Source organism: Macrosteles quadrilineatus, unplaced genomic scaffold, assembly GCF_028750875.1.
Source record: "Macrosteles quadrilineatus isolate MER2022 unplaced genomic scaffold, UCM_ALF_1.0 Scaffold_9__3_contigs__length_116548681, whole genome shotgun sequence".
NCBI lineage: Eukaryota > Metazoa > Arthropoda > Insecta > Hemiptera > Cicadellidae > Macrosteles > Macrosteles quadrilineatus.
Window position 1 is genome coordinate 114,960,991 of NW_026542602.1, and position 16,047 is coordinate 114,977,037.

At 35.8% G+C, this 16,047-nt stretch overlaps 1 protein-coding gene across 2 annotated transcripts in view; it reads left to right on the forward strand.

Moving 5' to 3' along the window:
* Positions 1 to 410: 410 nt before the first annotated feature.
* Positions 411 to 16,047, forward strand: part of LOC129002443 (brefeldin A-inhibited guanine nucleotide-exchange protein 1-like) — a 53,323-nt gene continuing 37,686 nt past the window's right edge. For both annotated transcript variants that reach the window (XM_054430244.1, XM_054430245.1), the window contains exons 1-11: positions 411 to 635; positions 3,555 to 3,736; positions 4,673 to 4,819; positions 5,116 to 5,295; positions 6,149 to 6,308; positions 6,694 to 6,785; positions 7,634 to 7,776; positions 10,882 to 11,116; positions 11,483 to 11,652; positions 12,821 to 12,999; positions 14,291 to 14,486. In XM_054430244.1, coding sequence (XP_054286219.1) covers positions 503 to 635; positions 3,555 to 3,736; positions 4,673 to 4,819; positions 5,116 to 5,295; positions 6,149 to 6,308; positions 6,694 to 6,785; positions 7,634 to 7,776; positions 10,882 to 11,116; positions 11,483 to 11,652; positions 12,821 to 12,999; positions 14,291 to 14,486 — 1,817 coding nt within the window. In that variant the 5' untranslated portion in view covers positions 411 to 502. The remainder of the gene's footprint in view (positions 636 to 3,554; positions 3,737 to 4,672; positions 4,820 to 5,115; positions 5,296 to 6,148; positions 6,309 to 6,693; positions 6,786 to 7,633; positions 7,777 to 10,881; positions 11,117 to 11,482; positions 11,653 to 12,820; positions 13,000 to 14,290; positions 14,487 to 16,047) is intronic.

Below are 16,047 nucleotides of genomic sequence, written 5' to 3' on the forward strand. Positions count from 1 at the left end.
TTCCTGAATTAAAAAATAATTCATCCGCTTGGCTCATAGGCACTATGATCTGTAGAGTAAGTGAACCTTCAATATTATTTACGAGGCTCTTATAGACTATGATCTGTAGAGTAAGTGAGCCATGTGTTTTAAGAACCTCATATTTGAAGGCTCATAGTGTCTATGATTTGTAGTGTAAGTGAACCCTAACCTCTCTCCCATGTTATAGCTGCGGCTTTTAGCCAATCTACAAGTGTTCTGTTAAAGCTGGCTTCACCGCAGCATGCATAATCCTATTCGTGTGCCCTCTCCAACGTAGAAGTTGTTTTTGTTCTTCTTCTTCTTCTTACATCGTCTTGCCTGTCTGTCTGTCTGTCTTCTGTCTTGTGTCTGGTCTGTGTCTCGACTCCAGTCAAGGATTATTATACCATACCAATTTATCGACTTTTGTTTGTTATGAGTCGTAAATTCTGTGTAAACCGTGTGGAAAATTACTCATTGTAATTTTAATTATGCTTTATATATGCTAACAATGAAAAGAAACTCAAAAACTAAAGAAATGTTCATAGTTCGTGCATTAGAGAAGATTTTAAGTGATAAGGAAATTAAGCGGTCATACCACTCCCAACTTAAAAAGGCTTGTGAGGTGGCATTAGGTAATAATTATTTTAATATGTATTTCACAAGCAAATTGCTGGTATACTTTTAAACGTTGTCTTAGCTCTTAATTGCACAGTGTTACAAAGGCATAGGCCTAGTAGGTATTTAGCAAAACTTGGGTCTATGTAATTGTAAGTTAGGTTGGCTATGTGTGTGAATCTGTTAGTAAAACATGTCCCAGACATAAAATTTAAAATAACACTCTAGGTCCATTTTAGATTAAGGTCTAAATCACATCAAATCTAGGCTGTCTAGTCGCCGGACAAGTTAGCCTAGATGTGGTAGGTACGGTAAGTTAGGCCTTATGCTAGCCCTTTTGCTGCAAAAAACATGTAGATCCTTCCCTATAAGTAGGGTATGCCAGAGTTGCCATCAAATTATGACAAAAATATAAGTTACAAAAGTGTGAGACTAGGCCTAGCCCAAATGCTATAACTTATTAGGTAGAATCTATTGGCGTAGGCCTTCTACAATTCAGTGGATGCTGTTTTGAGTATATTACGACTTTTTTTGCTTTTGACAGTTTCAGGTGAAAGAAACCCTAATGTAAGAGAGATGTTCTCATATACTAAAATTTATGTTGTCAATAAGTTACTTTGGCCTAAGTTTTAATTTATCCAAGGCACTTAACTTATTCATAGTAGCCTAGGCTACATTATTTATAAAAATTACCCTTTTTTACATTTTATATAGGCCCCTAAATAAAAAATTAGTAGACTTCCGTATCTGTTATCAAAAACAACCGAATGAATTTAAAATAGCAATTGGTGTATTGAATGAAATACTTAATCGATAGACCTAGATGTTCAAGTATACAAGTACCTATGTATGCAAGTACTAAGTTATCAAATAATTTTTCATTTGGTTGTTTTTGACAGATACGGAAGTGTACAAAAAAAAATTATAAGAAGTACTTAGGCGCACAACGCACATGTATAGGATACCGGTACCTAAATTAGTTTAAAATTCAGTTACACTCGTGCTCGATCTATTGCCAAGTCCTGTTACAGTAAGAACAATACAGATGATTATAGTCTACTTTTGTTAACTTACACCCACATTACTATGCATAAAAAGCATTTAAACAACTCCTTCTGACTGTGATACTTGATACTTGATACCTACTTGTCTTCTACATCGTTGACCGACATGTCGGATAGATTGCGTCATGTTTTATTTCTATTTACATATTTACTAAACACTATAAAAAATATCTATATATACTTTTCGTGGCGGACGTGTCACGTTACAAAAAGGGGTTCGTTGTCCAACTCTTGCAAGGCGTACAATGGCCTATTCAGCAGTCCATCGCAAATCGCACTCTTAGAGTCTGGCAGGTCCATGTCACGCACTCGCTTGGGCAAGGTGTTGAAAACCCTAATTGCCGAACGCGGGTAACTCCTCATCGTCTGTGCAAGTCGGCACCGAGGCATGTCGAGGTCTAGGGCTCTGCGGGTATTGTGGGTGTGGACCTCCTCCCTCCTGCCAAAGAGTCCCACCTTGTCCTTGAGAAGTACAAGGATGTCGAGGATATACTGGCTGAATACAGTGAGCACCCTATCACGGATGAATATAGGGCGGCAGTGCTCCTTGTAGCCAGCAGATGACACTATCCTCATGGCTTTCTTCTGGAGCAGTAGGATCTCATGGGCTGCTGTAGAATGGCCCCATAGAACAAGGCCGTATGACACATGGCTGTGGAAGAGGGCGTGATAGACCATCAGCAGAGAGGGTTGACTTAATGTAGGGCGATGTCTGATGTACGTTAATGTCTGTACGGTAATAATGTACGTTAATTTCTGTGTACGTCTGATGCATTTTAGTGCTACCTGATATTTGTTTCGGAGCACACAAAACATTTCCTTAACTTACTTATTAGCCTACTGTATATTATATTAGATTTTTAAATCCATAGCGATGATTACAATCTGTACAATTGGGGGTGCAATGATAAAAAGTGGTACGGTACCAAAGCTGTCACCCCAATCATTCAAATACTGTTCTTTACTCATCTTTATCTTGAAATATGACTGGTGTGTTGGCTTTGTATGGCGCTAATCTATAATGGTACTGGCAGTCCTGTTAAGCTAGGTACTAAATTTTTACTTTTGAAGCTGCAGTAAGTTTTTTATTTACCAATGTCTGATTTTGTAGTAGTCCTAACCTATAAATAAGTTAATTTATAATTTAGTTTGTACAGGCCTAGAGATAGAACAAAAGATTTTTTTTACAAAAAAAAGTGCAGTAAGTCTATAATATAAGCCTATGCCTTTTATAAAGTTTTATTGTTATTATCCATGAATGGTATTAAAAGAATTAAGTTATATATGCTTAAACTTTCTAATGTTTTTATATCTTTGCTATCCAACCATTTCACTCCATGATTTTTGTCAGGTAGGCCTTGTGACTAACTTACTGCCACAGTAATATACTGTAGCCTATATATCTAATGGTACCATAGTCTTGCCCTATGGACTGCACTAGGCCTATGTAGGCCTACACTGTAGACAATTATTGCCTTTGGACTGGAGAAAACTTTGACCCTGGGATGGAAAACCAGCTGAAAGAGTGGCGACTGGTAAAGCATCTCCCTAGATGATTTTTTCCAGTATGCGTCCAACCTGTCGCTTTAATGTTGCAATGATGTATATTTATAAATTTTAGTGTTTTTATGACATTGTCTATCCATCAAGAGCTAGCTAGTCATCGACCTCGAGGGAGGAGATAAGGTTATTTCTTAGGTATGCTAATGAAGGCAATAGGCCTACCCAGGGATATGCCAACATATTCATCACAAAAAAAAAAAAAAAAAAAAAAAAAAATGCCTTAATGTTCCCTACTTTCTACTCTGGTTTCTAAAAATCCAACAAGGTTAAGTAATCAACCAGGGTTACTAACCAAGTATTTCCCTACAGATGAAATACATGCAGAGCTGAAAGAGGAGCAGGTAAACAACACTTCTTCGTCCTCTGCTCTCCCACTACCTAAAGATGAAACAAGCAGTAACATCACAGCAGAGAAGTATTTCACGCCGTTTGAACTGGCAAGTCAAAGCAAGACGGCAAGGATTGTCGTTACTGCTCTGGATTGTCTTCAGGTCAGTGAAGTTGAAATTTAACATGTTATTGTTAGGTACCGGTAGCCAAAAATTATATCAACTCAGTTTGAAAGTAGGCTCAAAACTCTGTGGAAAGCTCAGACATTTTATTGTAATTGCTAATTATCGTAACATTAAGTCATAAATTGAAAATGCCATAGGTATAATTGTATATATTTTAGTTATAGTATATTTATTTTTTTTTATTATTATTATTAGGCTATATAATTTGTTTGGTACTTTCCTGTTAAAGGGAACATTAATTATTATTGATGACTTTTTTTCTATATATAGATATTTTGTTGTCCCTTTACGATTCATAGGCTATTACTTCTGTTTCAATATAACTTATTCAAACACATTTAAATTACAAATTGACAACTGATCTTGTTTAGGCAAAAATAATAGGCTATTACCTATTTGGATTAAGAAACTAAACTGTTCTAAACTAACTTAACATAACTAACCAAACTTGTACCATTTCAAAATTCCATTTGAAAACAGAAAAGGCATGTGGGGAATTATCAAACGAAATTTTGAAATGTTACAGCAAGTTTGGTTAGTTAGGTTAGGTTATTTTAGAACAGTTAATTGAAATATATATTTTTAATTGTTTGTTGATACTGAACAATATTTATTTATCGTGGTTATCAGCTGATTTGTTTCAATTTGTTGATATTGGATCGAAATAAAAATATTGATATATCGAAAAACAATCATTGATAATAATAAATGTTCCCTTTAAAATGAAAGTACCTTTTTTTATAATATTTTAGTTATAGTTGGTCTGCGAAGTCAAGGACCACTAAAACCGAACAATGTCTGAAATCCCGTCCGTGTGACCTGGTAGCGGGACTAGGCCTACGCCACGTATACAAGATCGTGGATTTTAAAGAGGTTAAAAGTGATTTAAAAGTAAGTAATGATGGTTTGCAGAAACTGATAGCGTACGGACACCTGACTGGGAATGTGCCAGACCCTAACTCTCCTGGCAAGTTGCTGATAGACAGGATCGTAGAGACTGTGTGTAACTGCTTCTCAGGACCTCAGACTGACGAGGGAGTACAACTCCAGATCATCAAGGTATGTTGGCAAGATTTAGAATTTATTTTATTTTCTTTGTTGGTTATTTTTATGTCATTCGTGATGATGGCTTGGAAACCGAAAATGGTAGCTGTTTCAATGAAAAAAACCTAAAAATATCTTAGGTCATTAGAAGTAACATATAACAACATTAGTTGCCAAATAGGTTTGACACCGGGGTAAAATTTACCAATTTAATAATTAGGTATTTTCCATGCTATCCAACGTTGCATTGGCCGGTTTAGGTTGGATTATCAAGTATATGAGATGACTGACTGATGGCTTGTATGTCACAGGCCTTGTTGACCGTAGTGACGAGTCAGCATGTGGAAGTACACGAGGGCACAGTGCTGCTAGCAGTGAGGACCGTCTACAACATCTACCTAGCCAGCAAGAACCTTATCAACCAGACGACTGCACGCGCCACACTCACACAGATGCTCAACGTCATCTTCGCTAGGATGGAGAGCCAAGCTGTGAGTGTCTTAGTGTGTGAGCGAGCTGTGCTGGAGAGCACATGACTTTGTTCCCCAAGGTCCTGGGTTTGAATCCCGCAAATGGATTTTATCTTATTCATAATGCGGCGACCATCTAGATCAAGCCTGAAGTACTATAATGTGTAAAACAGTTCTGGGTAGGAGCCTAGTGTCCCAGTTTGTTGAGGTGGGACATATGTATACACAATAAATAGTTTGTCCTCCCAAAACTAAAGTGAATAGCTCTGTAAAGTCGATATCTTAGAGTAGCTCTGTAGGGACATCAGAATGTCCAGCTGACTACATGAATGTCGATGACCGGATAATTTGGATTAGTCATCAATACCCTAGGGCTAGGAGTACTTCGTCCCCTAACAGCATCCCCTTATAGTGCATTTAATTTTAATGTTGTGTGTAGTAAGAAATCACAATCATAGGAAATCATCCATGTCACCTTCTTTGCTGGAGACAATAGAATTACAGTGTTGCAAAGATTAAAAAAAACACTCATGGGTGTTTCTGCAGTGGCTAAAATGTACCACAATATTGCTGCAATTCTCGTTTAAACCATTTTTAAAATCAATTAAAGTCTTAAAGTTGACAAGAAGGAATGTTCAATTTCAGAAGATTGTTTTCTTGAGGTTGAAATTTCTCATTATCAATCAATATAGAGTTATTGTAATTTTGGCGTAGGCACTTAAATTTGATAGTAGATACAATCTTAAAACTAATATTGTGAATCAATTTTCCTTTGTATGTTCTAAAAACTGTTCGTAGAATTTAAAGATTAAAAATTCTTGGATCTCACAATCATCATTTGAAACATTGCTGAATAATTATTGTTTTGTGACAGGCGGACGAGGTCAGTCGAATGAAAGACACACCAGAGGTGGTTGAATCGCTGGAGTTGCCGTCAGTTACCCCCACTCCTCCACTACCCTCCACCACTGAGCCGAGCAGTCAGGAGGTTGTACAGAGTCTACTGAACAGTGTGGTCGACGCTGTAGTCATAGGTGTGTTACCATCACGAGCTTACATGGTATCTAGTGCTTAAAACTAGTTGCTGTTTAAAAAGCATCACAGTCAGACCTTGAGCACATTAAGAGCCAGAACGGATCCAAGTCATGCAACCCATCACGGTATCTCGCTCTGCAAGCAAGCCTGAGATTGTGATATTTATTAACTGAGAAGAAGATCAACCCCATTGTTTCTTTCCGGGTGAAGAACTTCAATGTCTAAACCACCCAATCTGTTCTCTTAAGTACATAGACTTACTTGTCTCGTTATATAACTTATCACTTGATAAAACAAATTTATTCTGTTGCCTTTCCAGATTCATTATAGGAAGGTTTGACTGAAGTAGGTTGAAATATTCCTAATCTCCTGTTTCTCTTGCAGGCTGTGAGGAGAAAGCCAGAACAGGATCAGAAAGTGGTGATTCTGCCAACCAAGAAGCTAACGGTGTTTCTCTAACAAGAGTGCCTTCACAGGTGGGTCCATGTGAGATGGAAGTATATAAACATATGTGTAACAATTTGTTATCACTTTGTGGTAGGCTCCCTCTTCTTAGGACACCTTGGGACTGCACCTTTGTTGGAATTTATTGAGTGAATCATCTTTAGTTAACACACAAGTAATCACTCATTATGTTTTAAAAATTAATGATACTTGTTCATGACAACAAAACTATACTGAGAAATAAACATGGATGTCCGGCAGATGATAGATTTCTCCTGTGTACTTACTACTGACTATTATGGTTGGTACCAAAGCCTTGAGTTTTTGTGTTGATTCCGCTTACATTAGAAAATAACTTTGCTTTAAAAAAATTAAAGTGCTTTATTTTTTCAATTTTTTACCATTTTATATTTTAAAATAAGAGATAGCTTTATAAAAAACGGAATAATGGCCCATCGGTCAGCAATTTATGTCATGTTTAATGTATAATAATTGTTTAATGTCATCCATGCTGCAGGTCTAGTTGTAGTGTTGAGTTATAACTATGGATATGATTATAAATTGACAAAATCTTCAGTAAAACATGTTATTTAATGATTAATAAAGATATGAAATTTCCTTTTAACACTTTATACATAGCAATATTTCTGTTAATCTCACAATAACAGCTATTTTTAGAGACGTTCAGTAATCCTACATTTTCAATAGTCTGGCATTGCCAAAGTCCTGAATACGTCTGGATTAACAAGTTTTAAAAATGAACTATTTATTATTTTTTTTATTTAAATTTTGAGTAGGCCTAATTAATTTACAATTATGTTTTGTGATTATTTGTTAATTTGCAATATTTATTTTATTGACACCCCCAAATGTTTTGCAGGAGAGTGTAGACGTTAGCAATGACGGAGACAGCAAGTCGTCTCCTCAGTTCACTCATATTCTACAGAAGGATGCTTTCCTCGTGTTCCGAGCTTTGTGCAAACTCTCCATGAAACCACTCTCGGAAGGTCAGCCGGACCCCAAGTAAGTCGTTTGAAGGCTAAATCTTGTTAAGTAGTGCCATTGAATGTTGAATAGTGAAGTAGTCATTCGATCTATAAGGTCTAGCTGTAGCCAATTTTTCCATTGAAATAGAACTTGAATGATTAACTCACGGAGTGTGCTAAACATCCTATTTTCTACCTTAAATGCTGTTACTGTGATAGTTGATCTGACAGAACATAAGTCCCATAGTTTACAACAAGAAGTATTATTTTCAGTTTGGTTTGGTTATAAAGTTTATACAGTAATTATTTACATATTTTGCCTGAAGGTCTTGTAGTTAACACTCGATTAACACTCGATGCGCATTTCGCCACTCAGTGCGGCATCTTCATAGAGTATCTTCTTAAACACTACTGTTACTATGTACATATTTACAATATATTTTCCAATCACTAATCGGTCACATTCGCGGTCGCGGTTGCCCGGCGGCGACACGAGCGGCGGGGTACATTTCGTTCCGCACTGTTGACGTGATGGACTTGTACTGGATCTGAGTGGTTGACAGTGACAGTGTTATGATCAGGGGTAGTCATTGTTTGTAAGGGATGGTCGCTTTCACTTTTGCGCTGTTGCCATTTTAGTGCGCTGTTGTCAGATCGTTGGGTTTCCTCTATGTTTTGAATGAGGTTAAACAAAATGGAATTATGGTAGTCCTCTTTCTTATTTAGGAGGGTGTCAGGGTTAGTGTTAATTTGCTTATAAATTTCGTAACTTTCTATTGCAGTAGATTTGGAGTTGGTTTTGTGGAGGATCTGTAATGACTCAGGATAAATAATTTTGTGGCCATGATTTTCTTTCAGGTGTTTAGCTATTATTGAGCTGGGGTTGGTATGATGTTGAGTGTTGTGTTCTTTGAATCTTTTGCTGAAAGTTCTGTTTGTTTAGCCGACAACATACCGACGGAGCTATTTATGCAAAATTTCGAGGAGCAACATATATTATCAGATAAAAACCCCTATTTCAACAAAATCAAATTTTATGCTCGGTATGTTGATGATGCCTTCATCGTACTAAATGCTAACCAAAGACAGGCAAATAATTTCTTAACACACGTCAACAAAACACACAATAGCATCAAATTTAAAATGGAAACTGAACTAAACCATTCTATAAGCTTTCTTGACATAACAGTCACTAAAACCCAAAACCAAACAGTTAAAATTGGAATTTTCAGGAAACCAATACAAACAGATCTAGTTATACCAGCAGAATCCAACCATCCTTACAACCAAAAAATGGCAGCTTTTAGATCACTAACATATAGACTTCTCAACTACAATCTTGACCAAAAAGAGTATGAAAAAGAAAAGGAAATTATAAAAACAATAGCATCAAACGGTTACAATCCAACAATCGTAGAAACTATGATCTGCAAAACCCGAAAGAAAATTAAATCCAATACACAAAATGAACCTTCAAATCAGTCAAACCCGGAAAACCAAAATCAAAAATACTTAGCAATCAAATACACCGATAAAACAACAGAAAAAATAGGAAAAATCTTTAATAAAGTAGGCTACACACCAGCATACAAAGTCAAAACCAATACAGGTCTTGTCACTGGGTTCAAAAAACATTATAACGTTTACTTGAAAGAATCCAATCAAGCAAATAGAAATTAGGTTAGTCTGTAGGTTTGCTGCAGCAGGGGTATGTTTGCATAGTTGTACAGTCACTCACTAACACACGTGAGTGCTTGTTTTACCATAAGTACCCATGTGTGATGGGATGTAGCCTATCTAGTTGCTGGATTATTTCATTATCAGTGTTTGTTGATTGCATATTTATCATTAAACTCAATAACGATAACTGATTACATTTTGCACTACTGCACTGTTTGGTTACGCCTAGCTAAAATGTTAATTGTATTTTGATTGAAACAGCCTATGTTACCAAAACTATTTTTCACACAAATTATATATGCCATTTTAGGAACTTGAATTAGTTTTATGACAAATGTTTTTAACCCTAACCCTAATGTTTATTGCGTTTGTTTGTTAAGTACCTAAAGAGACTTATTAACCCTTAATTATTCATTTTTATGATGATGGATAAACAATTCTGAATATTTGTAAAGAGTTGTCAATCAATTCAAACTAAGTGTATTTTTATTAAGTTGTAGGTAATCTAATAAAAAAACATAAGTATGTAAAGTAAATGGATGAATATAATATTGTGTGACAAATATGTAAACTGTTGCTGGGTGGAGGCATTTTTTCCCTTCAGTGTGAGGCTGTAACTAATGTGATTAGCTAAGTAGTGAAATCTGATTATAAAATCGGTAATCTGTTGTAGGAAATATTTAAATCCAATAAGATCTGTTGGATTCAAGAATCAAATCTCAAGTCATATATTTAAGTAGATAAGTAGTTACTTTTTCCCACACTTTTACAACCCATTTATTTGTTAAGTAGGGAGGGTAATTTGAAACAATAAGTTAATTGGCATTTTTTAGAATGGGAATATTGCAGTGGTGGAAAATGACTACATATGACATTGATGTCATCACATGAGATGATTTTGGACTTGGCCAATCGTACAAATTTTGATGTGGTTATGGTCTTAGGAGCTTTGGAAATCACTTATAATTTAGTTCAGATTCAAAGTCAAATAATGACTTATAAGTTTATCATCTAGAAATTTATCTTGTACTCTTAATTTGAGCAAGGATACTTAGGGTTCGAGTTTAAGATTCAAAATATCTGGGTTGACTAAATTCTCTGTGGCACAATAGCAATGTTAATTGCCTTGAATTGTTTCTTGCCAGTAAAATATTTCAGTCTTCCATCACTGCCCGTGGCAATGTACCTATCAGTGATGTTTTTCCTTTTTTTTTGTCATGTGCAAACTGTTTTTATGTTTAACTTATTATTCTGACATCACCTTTTAAGAGGTGGATCCCTTTTATAGCGTGATTAATGCAGAGTTGTTCTAAATGACCTCCGAAACATATACGTAGCAAGATTAACTTATACTTGCCAAGGATAGTCTGACAAAATATGCTTTACTCATTATTTGCCATGTCACACAATCCTGGTTCTATAAAAGTGATAACAATATTCCAGTTCTAACCGTTGTTGATAGGTCGCACGAGTTGCGCTCCAAGATTCTCTCACTCCACTTGTTGTTATCGATCCTCCAGTCAGCTGGTCCAGTGTTCCGAGCCAACATCATGTTTGTGACGGCCATCAAGCAGTATCTGTGTGTGGCGCTCAGCAAGAACGGAGTCTCCTCCGTGCCAGAGGTGTTTGAACTGTCTCTGGCCATCTTCTTGGCGTTGCTGTCGCGCTTCAAAATGCACCTCAAGATGCAGATCGAGGTTGGTTTACAGCAGTAACAGAACTCAATTTTATACAGTGGAGCTTTGATATGTTGAACGTCAAAAGACCAGTGAAAAAACTATCAAAAAATTTTATATGTTTGATATTAAGGAGCCTGAAAATAGGAAAGTAATGATTGGATCACTGTTACCGGAAACACGTGTGTTTAGTAAATATAAAGATTTATTATACTGTATCCCTGCTACATTTTCTAGTTATCTAAATTTGAATCCGATAAATTATCAGGTTAGTAACCATATCAGGTATACTCCAAATATGAATAGTAAAAAAACACAATTTTTGTAATTTACTAACCAAGCCTAAGTGTAAATGCAACAATGCTCTTGACTCACACATATCTCCAGGTGTTCTTCAAGGAGATCTTCCTCAGTATCTTGGAGACATCTAGTTCCTCATTTGAGCACAAGTGGATGGTCATCCAAGCGTTGACTAGGATCTGTGCAGACGCACAGAGTGTTGTAGACATGTACGTCAACTACGACTGTGACCTGGCCGCCGCCAATCTGTTTGAAAGGTAAAGAGACTTGTACAGGTTAAAATAATAGGCTAGTTATTTTGTGTGTTGTTAACCTATTGGCATTGGTTTTGGACGCTGAAGTAAACATTCCATCTATATGGTCCAGCTGTAGAAAATATTTTATAAAAAAATTATATAGTTGGATGAGCTACTCAGAGTATTCTACATGGTAATCTATTCTATCACTTAGTTTTATCTACTTTAATAGTTGAAGTAACATAAAAGATAATTAAAAATTATTGGTTATTCTTTTCCAAGTCGGTTTGGCTCTTCTACTCTACCAATTTTCACAATTTTGGTCTTAAATTAAAGGTATGCACGCACAGATTTGCCATCAAGCATCATCATAGATTTATCTACTGTACTGCTCAACCAAAACACATAAATTCAATTTGTTTTCCAAATTCTTAATTCAGTTAGAGATGTATTTCACCAGTTCTAATTACATTACCCTTCAAGAACCTTCAGTAAAATACAGTACCAGCTTTCATTTGCGTTATTGATTATTAAGATCGTACGTGCTTAAAGCACGCTGATGAATCACGAACAACTCAAAATACTCTAAAAATCGAGTTATTCACTCTCCATTGATAGTTAAATGATTTTGCTCGAAATCGACGGGTTTCACCTAGTATAGTTTGCAGTTTTGAGTTGGCGTTTTCTAAAGAAATCAGTAATAGTCATCAGCATCTGTCAGTGGTTCGATCTAATGGTAATTTTAATTCCAAAAATTACTTTAGTATAGTAATAGAATGTTAAGTTCCATCCACAGTCAAAGCTAGTGGTTAGCATATTAATGATTGCCACCAGAAGAAAACGTCCAATTCTTGTTTTATCCACACAAAATATAAAAAGGTTAAGTACACTCTTGAAAAAATGCCACTGGCGTTGAAAAATAGATTTAAAATGTTTAGCAGAACCCTTTTTTTGTAATCTGATTTATTGTCTCCCTTCGACAAATTTTCAATTTTAGCTTTAGTTCTTTACTAGCTGTACCCGCGGGCTTTGCCCCGTTTAACTTCTTAATTTTCAAGATGAGCTCGTTCGCATGGCTCAATCACGTCCTGGTTGAAGTTCGTTTGCTACGCTCACTCACATTTAGGTTGGAGCTCGTGAGCGCACTAGTAGGACTTTACTCAAATTGATGGTGTATCTCTGTTGATAGATTGGTGAACGACCTGTCCAAGATAGCTCAGGGTCGTCAAGCCCTGGAGCTGGGCGCAACTCCCAACCAAGAGAAGTCCATGAGGATCAAGGGTCTAGAGTGTCTAGTGTCTATACTCAAGTGTATGGTGGAGTGGAGCAGAGACGTCTACGTCAATCCTAACTCTCAAACTAACCTTGGTTAGTACATAGATTAGTGACTAGTGAATAAAATTTGTCTTTGCCAGTACTAAATCAGTAACACTTTTTTCACTTTTCACCTTTTTTCATCTTTATCTACCATCCAGTTTTTCTCATTCAACCATTTTATTCAATTTTGGGTGGTAAAATATAGGAGTTCTCGAATCTAAATCCAAATCCTTGAAAACCTAATCCAGAATCATAAAACTCAAATATATATACATCTGTACTGTGATAAACAAAACATTGCAATTTTTTCACTATAAATTATTTTAAGAAATGTGTTTATTATCAGTTTGTTATTAGCTCTATGGTATGTTTTTATTTTACTAAACATACTACAGTATTCCTAAATTTGAATTATGTAAATTACTTTATCTTTAAGAAGAATATGGATAAAAATGAAAGAAATATTTTATCCTAACCTATAAACAGAAGTAACCAAGAATGATACCTGCACAATATTTTACAATCTTCAAGGTTGAAAAAGATGGAAACTGCTTATTTCGTACTGTCAACCAGTATGTGTTTGAGGAGAACAAGAAAGAAATGGCGGTCAGCGAGAGAATTTGAAGATGGAGCTGGGATTCCAAATTTTTTTGTTTAAAAATTAATTGTTAATTTCTAATTTTACAGTCCTCTACTCTTTTTTGTAAAATTTCTATTATAATAATTTATATTAAATAAATAAATTTTGTTTGTAAAAAAAATCTGGTAAAATATATATATATATTTAAAAAAATTTTATACAGAATCTCATGTGTTACAAATAAATTCTTACTTTTCATTACCCATTCTGAGAAATAAGACTCGTCACAAAATAATTCAGGTTAAGTCAATGGTTTTACTGTAGCTTCACTGTTCTAGAATACAATGGTTAAACAAATCTAGTATTGTACGCAAATGCTAGAGAACCTATCACTATTATAAAAATATAAACATGTTTCAAACAAGCGCACAATATATGCTGTCTATACACTTAGAAATTCTATGTGAAGCTTTTCTTTTAAACAAATACATTTTTAATTTCCCTTTAAAACCACTGACACTGTGAATTTTCTGAAAGATCTATCTGTGGCAAGAGTGCTTTAGATAATACTTACTTGTGTGGCCTCTCGAATTATAATTTTTTTTTGCCTCACCAACAATTTGCATCAAATGCAAAATTTCTTCTTCCACCTCCATCTTCCTCATGTTCTCACCACACCACCTCTTCTTTACGCATCAGTCTTAATTTAAAAGATATTCTATCTGGTGTGCTCCAAATGTCTAAATGATTATTACATTTCAGGAGCGGAACGTAACGTGAGGGACAGTGAGACGTCAGAATTGATTCCTCCGTCGACGCCCAAGGAGTCGCTGCGGTCGTATGGTAGTGCCACTTCTCTCAACTCTGCTAGCAGCGGCAACAAAGAGGCCCCAGACACGCCTCATCAGCTGCAGGTGTTGAAACACCAGAAGGAAGTCTGGGAGACTGGGATAGACATGTGAGTGTGGTAAACATTGTTGGAATTGGGATGGCAACAATACTAGACACATGTGATACCAAATTAATACAACAACAATTAGTTTTAAGATTATTGTACAAAATAACAAAAACGACAGTGGTTGGGGAAGAGTTTTTGTGCCACTCACATATTTAATTTACATAATTCACAACAGTGTAGTCAAGCGGTCAAAGTAGTAAAAATATGCAGCTGAATGTTTTTATTTAGAGTTTCCTTATTTCAAGAATTTTGTGCAAATCTTTGTCTCAGTCCTCAACCACAAGTCTATTAAAACATTTTTATCAGCTCACTTTCTTGTCCGGTACAAATTTCGCAATCGATTTTACTCTAACTTCCCGATGAGCTAGAGACTTGAAACTTGAAACATAGCCCACAAATGGATGACAATGCAATATTAAATTATTTTATTTTCATATTTCCCTTGGGATAAGCCCCATGGGCTCCCAAAGTTTCAATGTTTACATTTTGGAAGAATTTAAATAGTCAAATATATCAATTTATTGAAGTCAGCTGTAAATACTTAAATTCGACAGTTTGAAGAGCAGTGGTTAAGAGGTACAGGTCCTGCTCCCAAGAGATCTATACTATTATAAAAAAGAGGTGGTTGCTGTATGTGTGTATGTGTGTATGGGAAAAGTAAACTCGAAAAATACTGGTCGGATTGGGCTGAAATTTGGCATGATGATAGCTCACATTCCCGATTAACATATAGGCATATTCTTATTTCAAAAATCCTTTTGGGCTCCGCCCCAGTGGCTCTGGAGTTTCCCATGTTAACCTTATGAGAAATGGAATTATTGAATCTTAACAGCTGTTTCAATTTAACAAGTTGGTTCTGTTCTATGATGTTCAATAGCATTAAAGTTACAAGGATTACCAACAGGGTGCAGCACTATTATTTCTTTTACATTTATGACAACAGCTAATTTGCAACCAAAAGGTGAGTGAGCGTAGCGAACGAACTTCAACCTGGAGGCGAGTTAGCGTAGCGAACGAGCTAACCTGAAGGCAAGTGAGCGCAGCGAACGAGCTCCAACCTAAAGGTGAGTGAGCGTAGCGAACGAGTTCCAACCTAAAGGTGAGTGAGCGTAGCGAACGAGCTCCAACCTAAAGGTGAGTGAGCGTAGCGAACAAACTTCAACCAGGACGTGATTGAGCCATGCGAACGAGATAATCTTGAAAATTAAGATGTTAAACGGGGCAAAGCCCGCGGGTTACAGCTAGTTCTAAATAAAACAAACATTTCAAAGTAACGATTAAACATCTGATTACAGATGATAAGTTTTTGGTTAGGTAGGCCCATGTATTAACAGGCCATATTAAATAGATTTAACATATTTACACAAAAGACTGAAAAGTAGAAAATAATTTATAAATAAAAATACTTTTTAAAAATACCACGTTTTTAAATGCACTAAAAAGTAGAAAATAATTTATAAATATGTGGAGAGAATAAATAATTGTAAGATTTAAAACAAAAAACCTTGGGGGCAAGCAATAGATAATAATACAGAGGGGGTATTTGTAAATTAGCTATTTC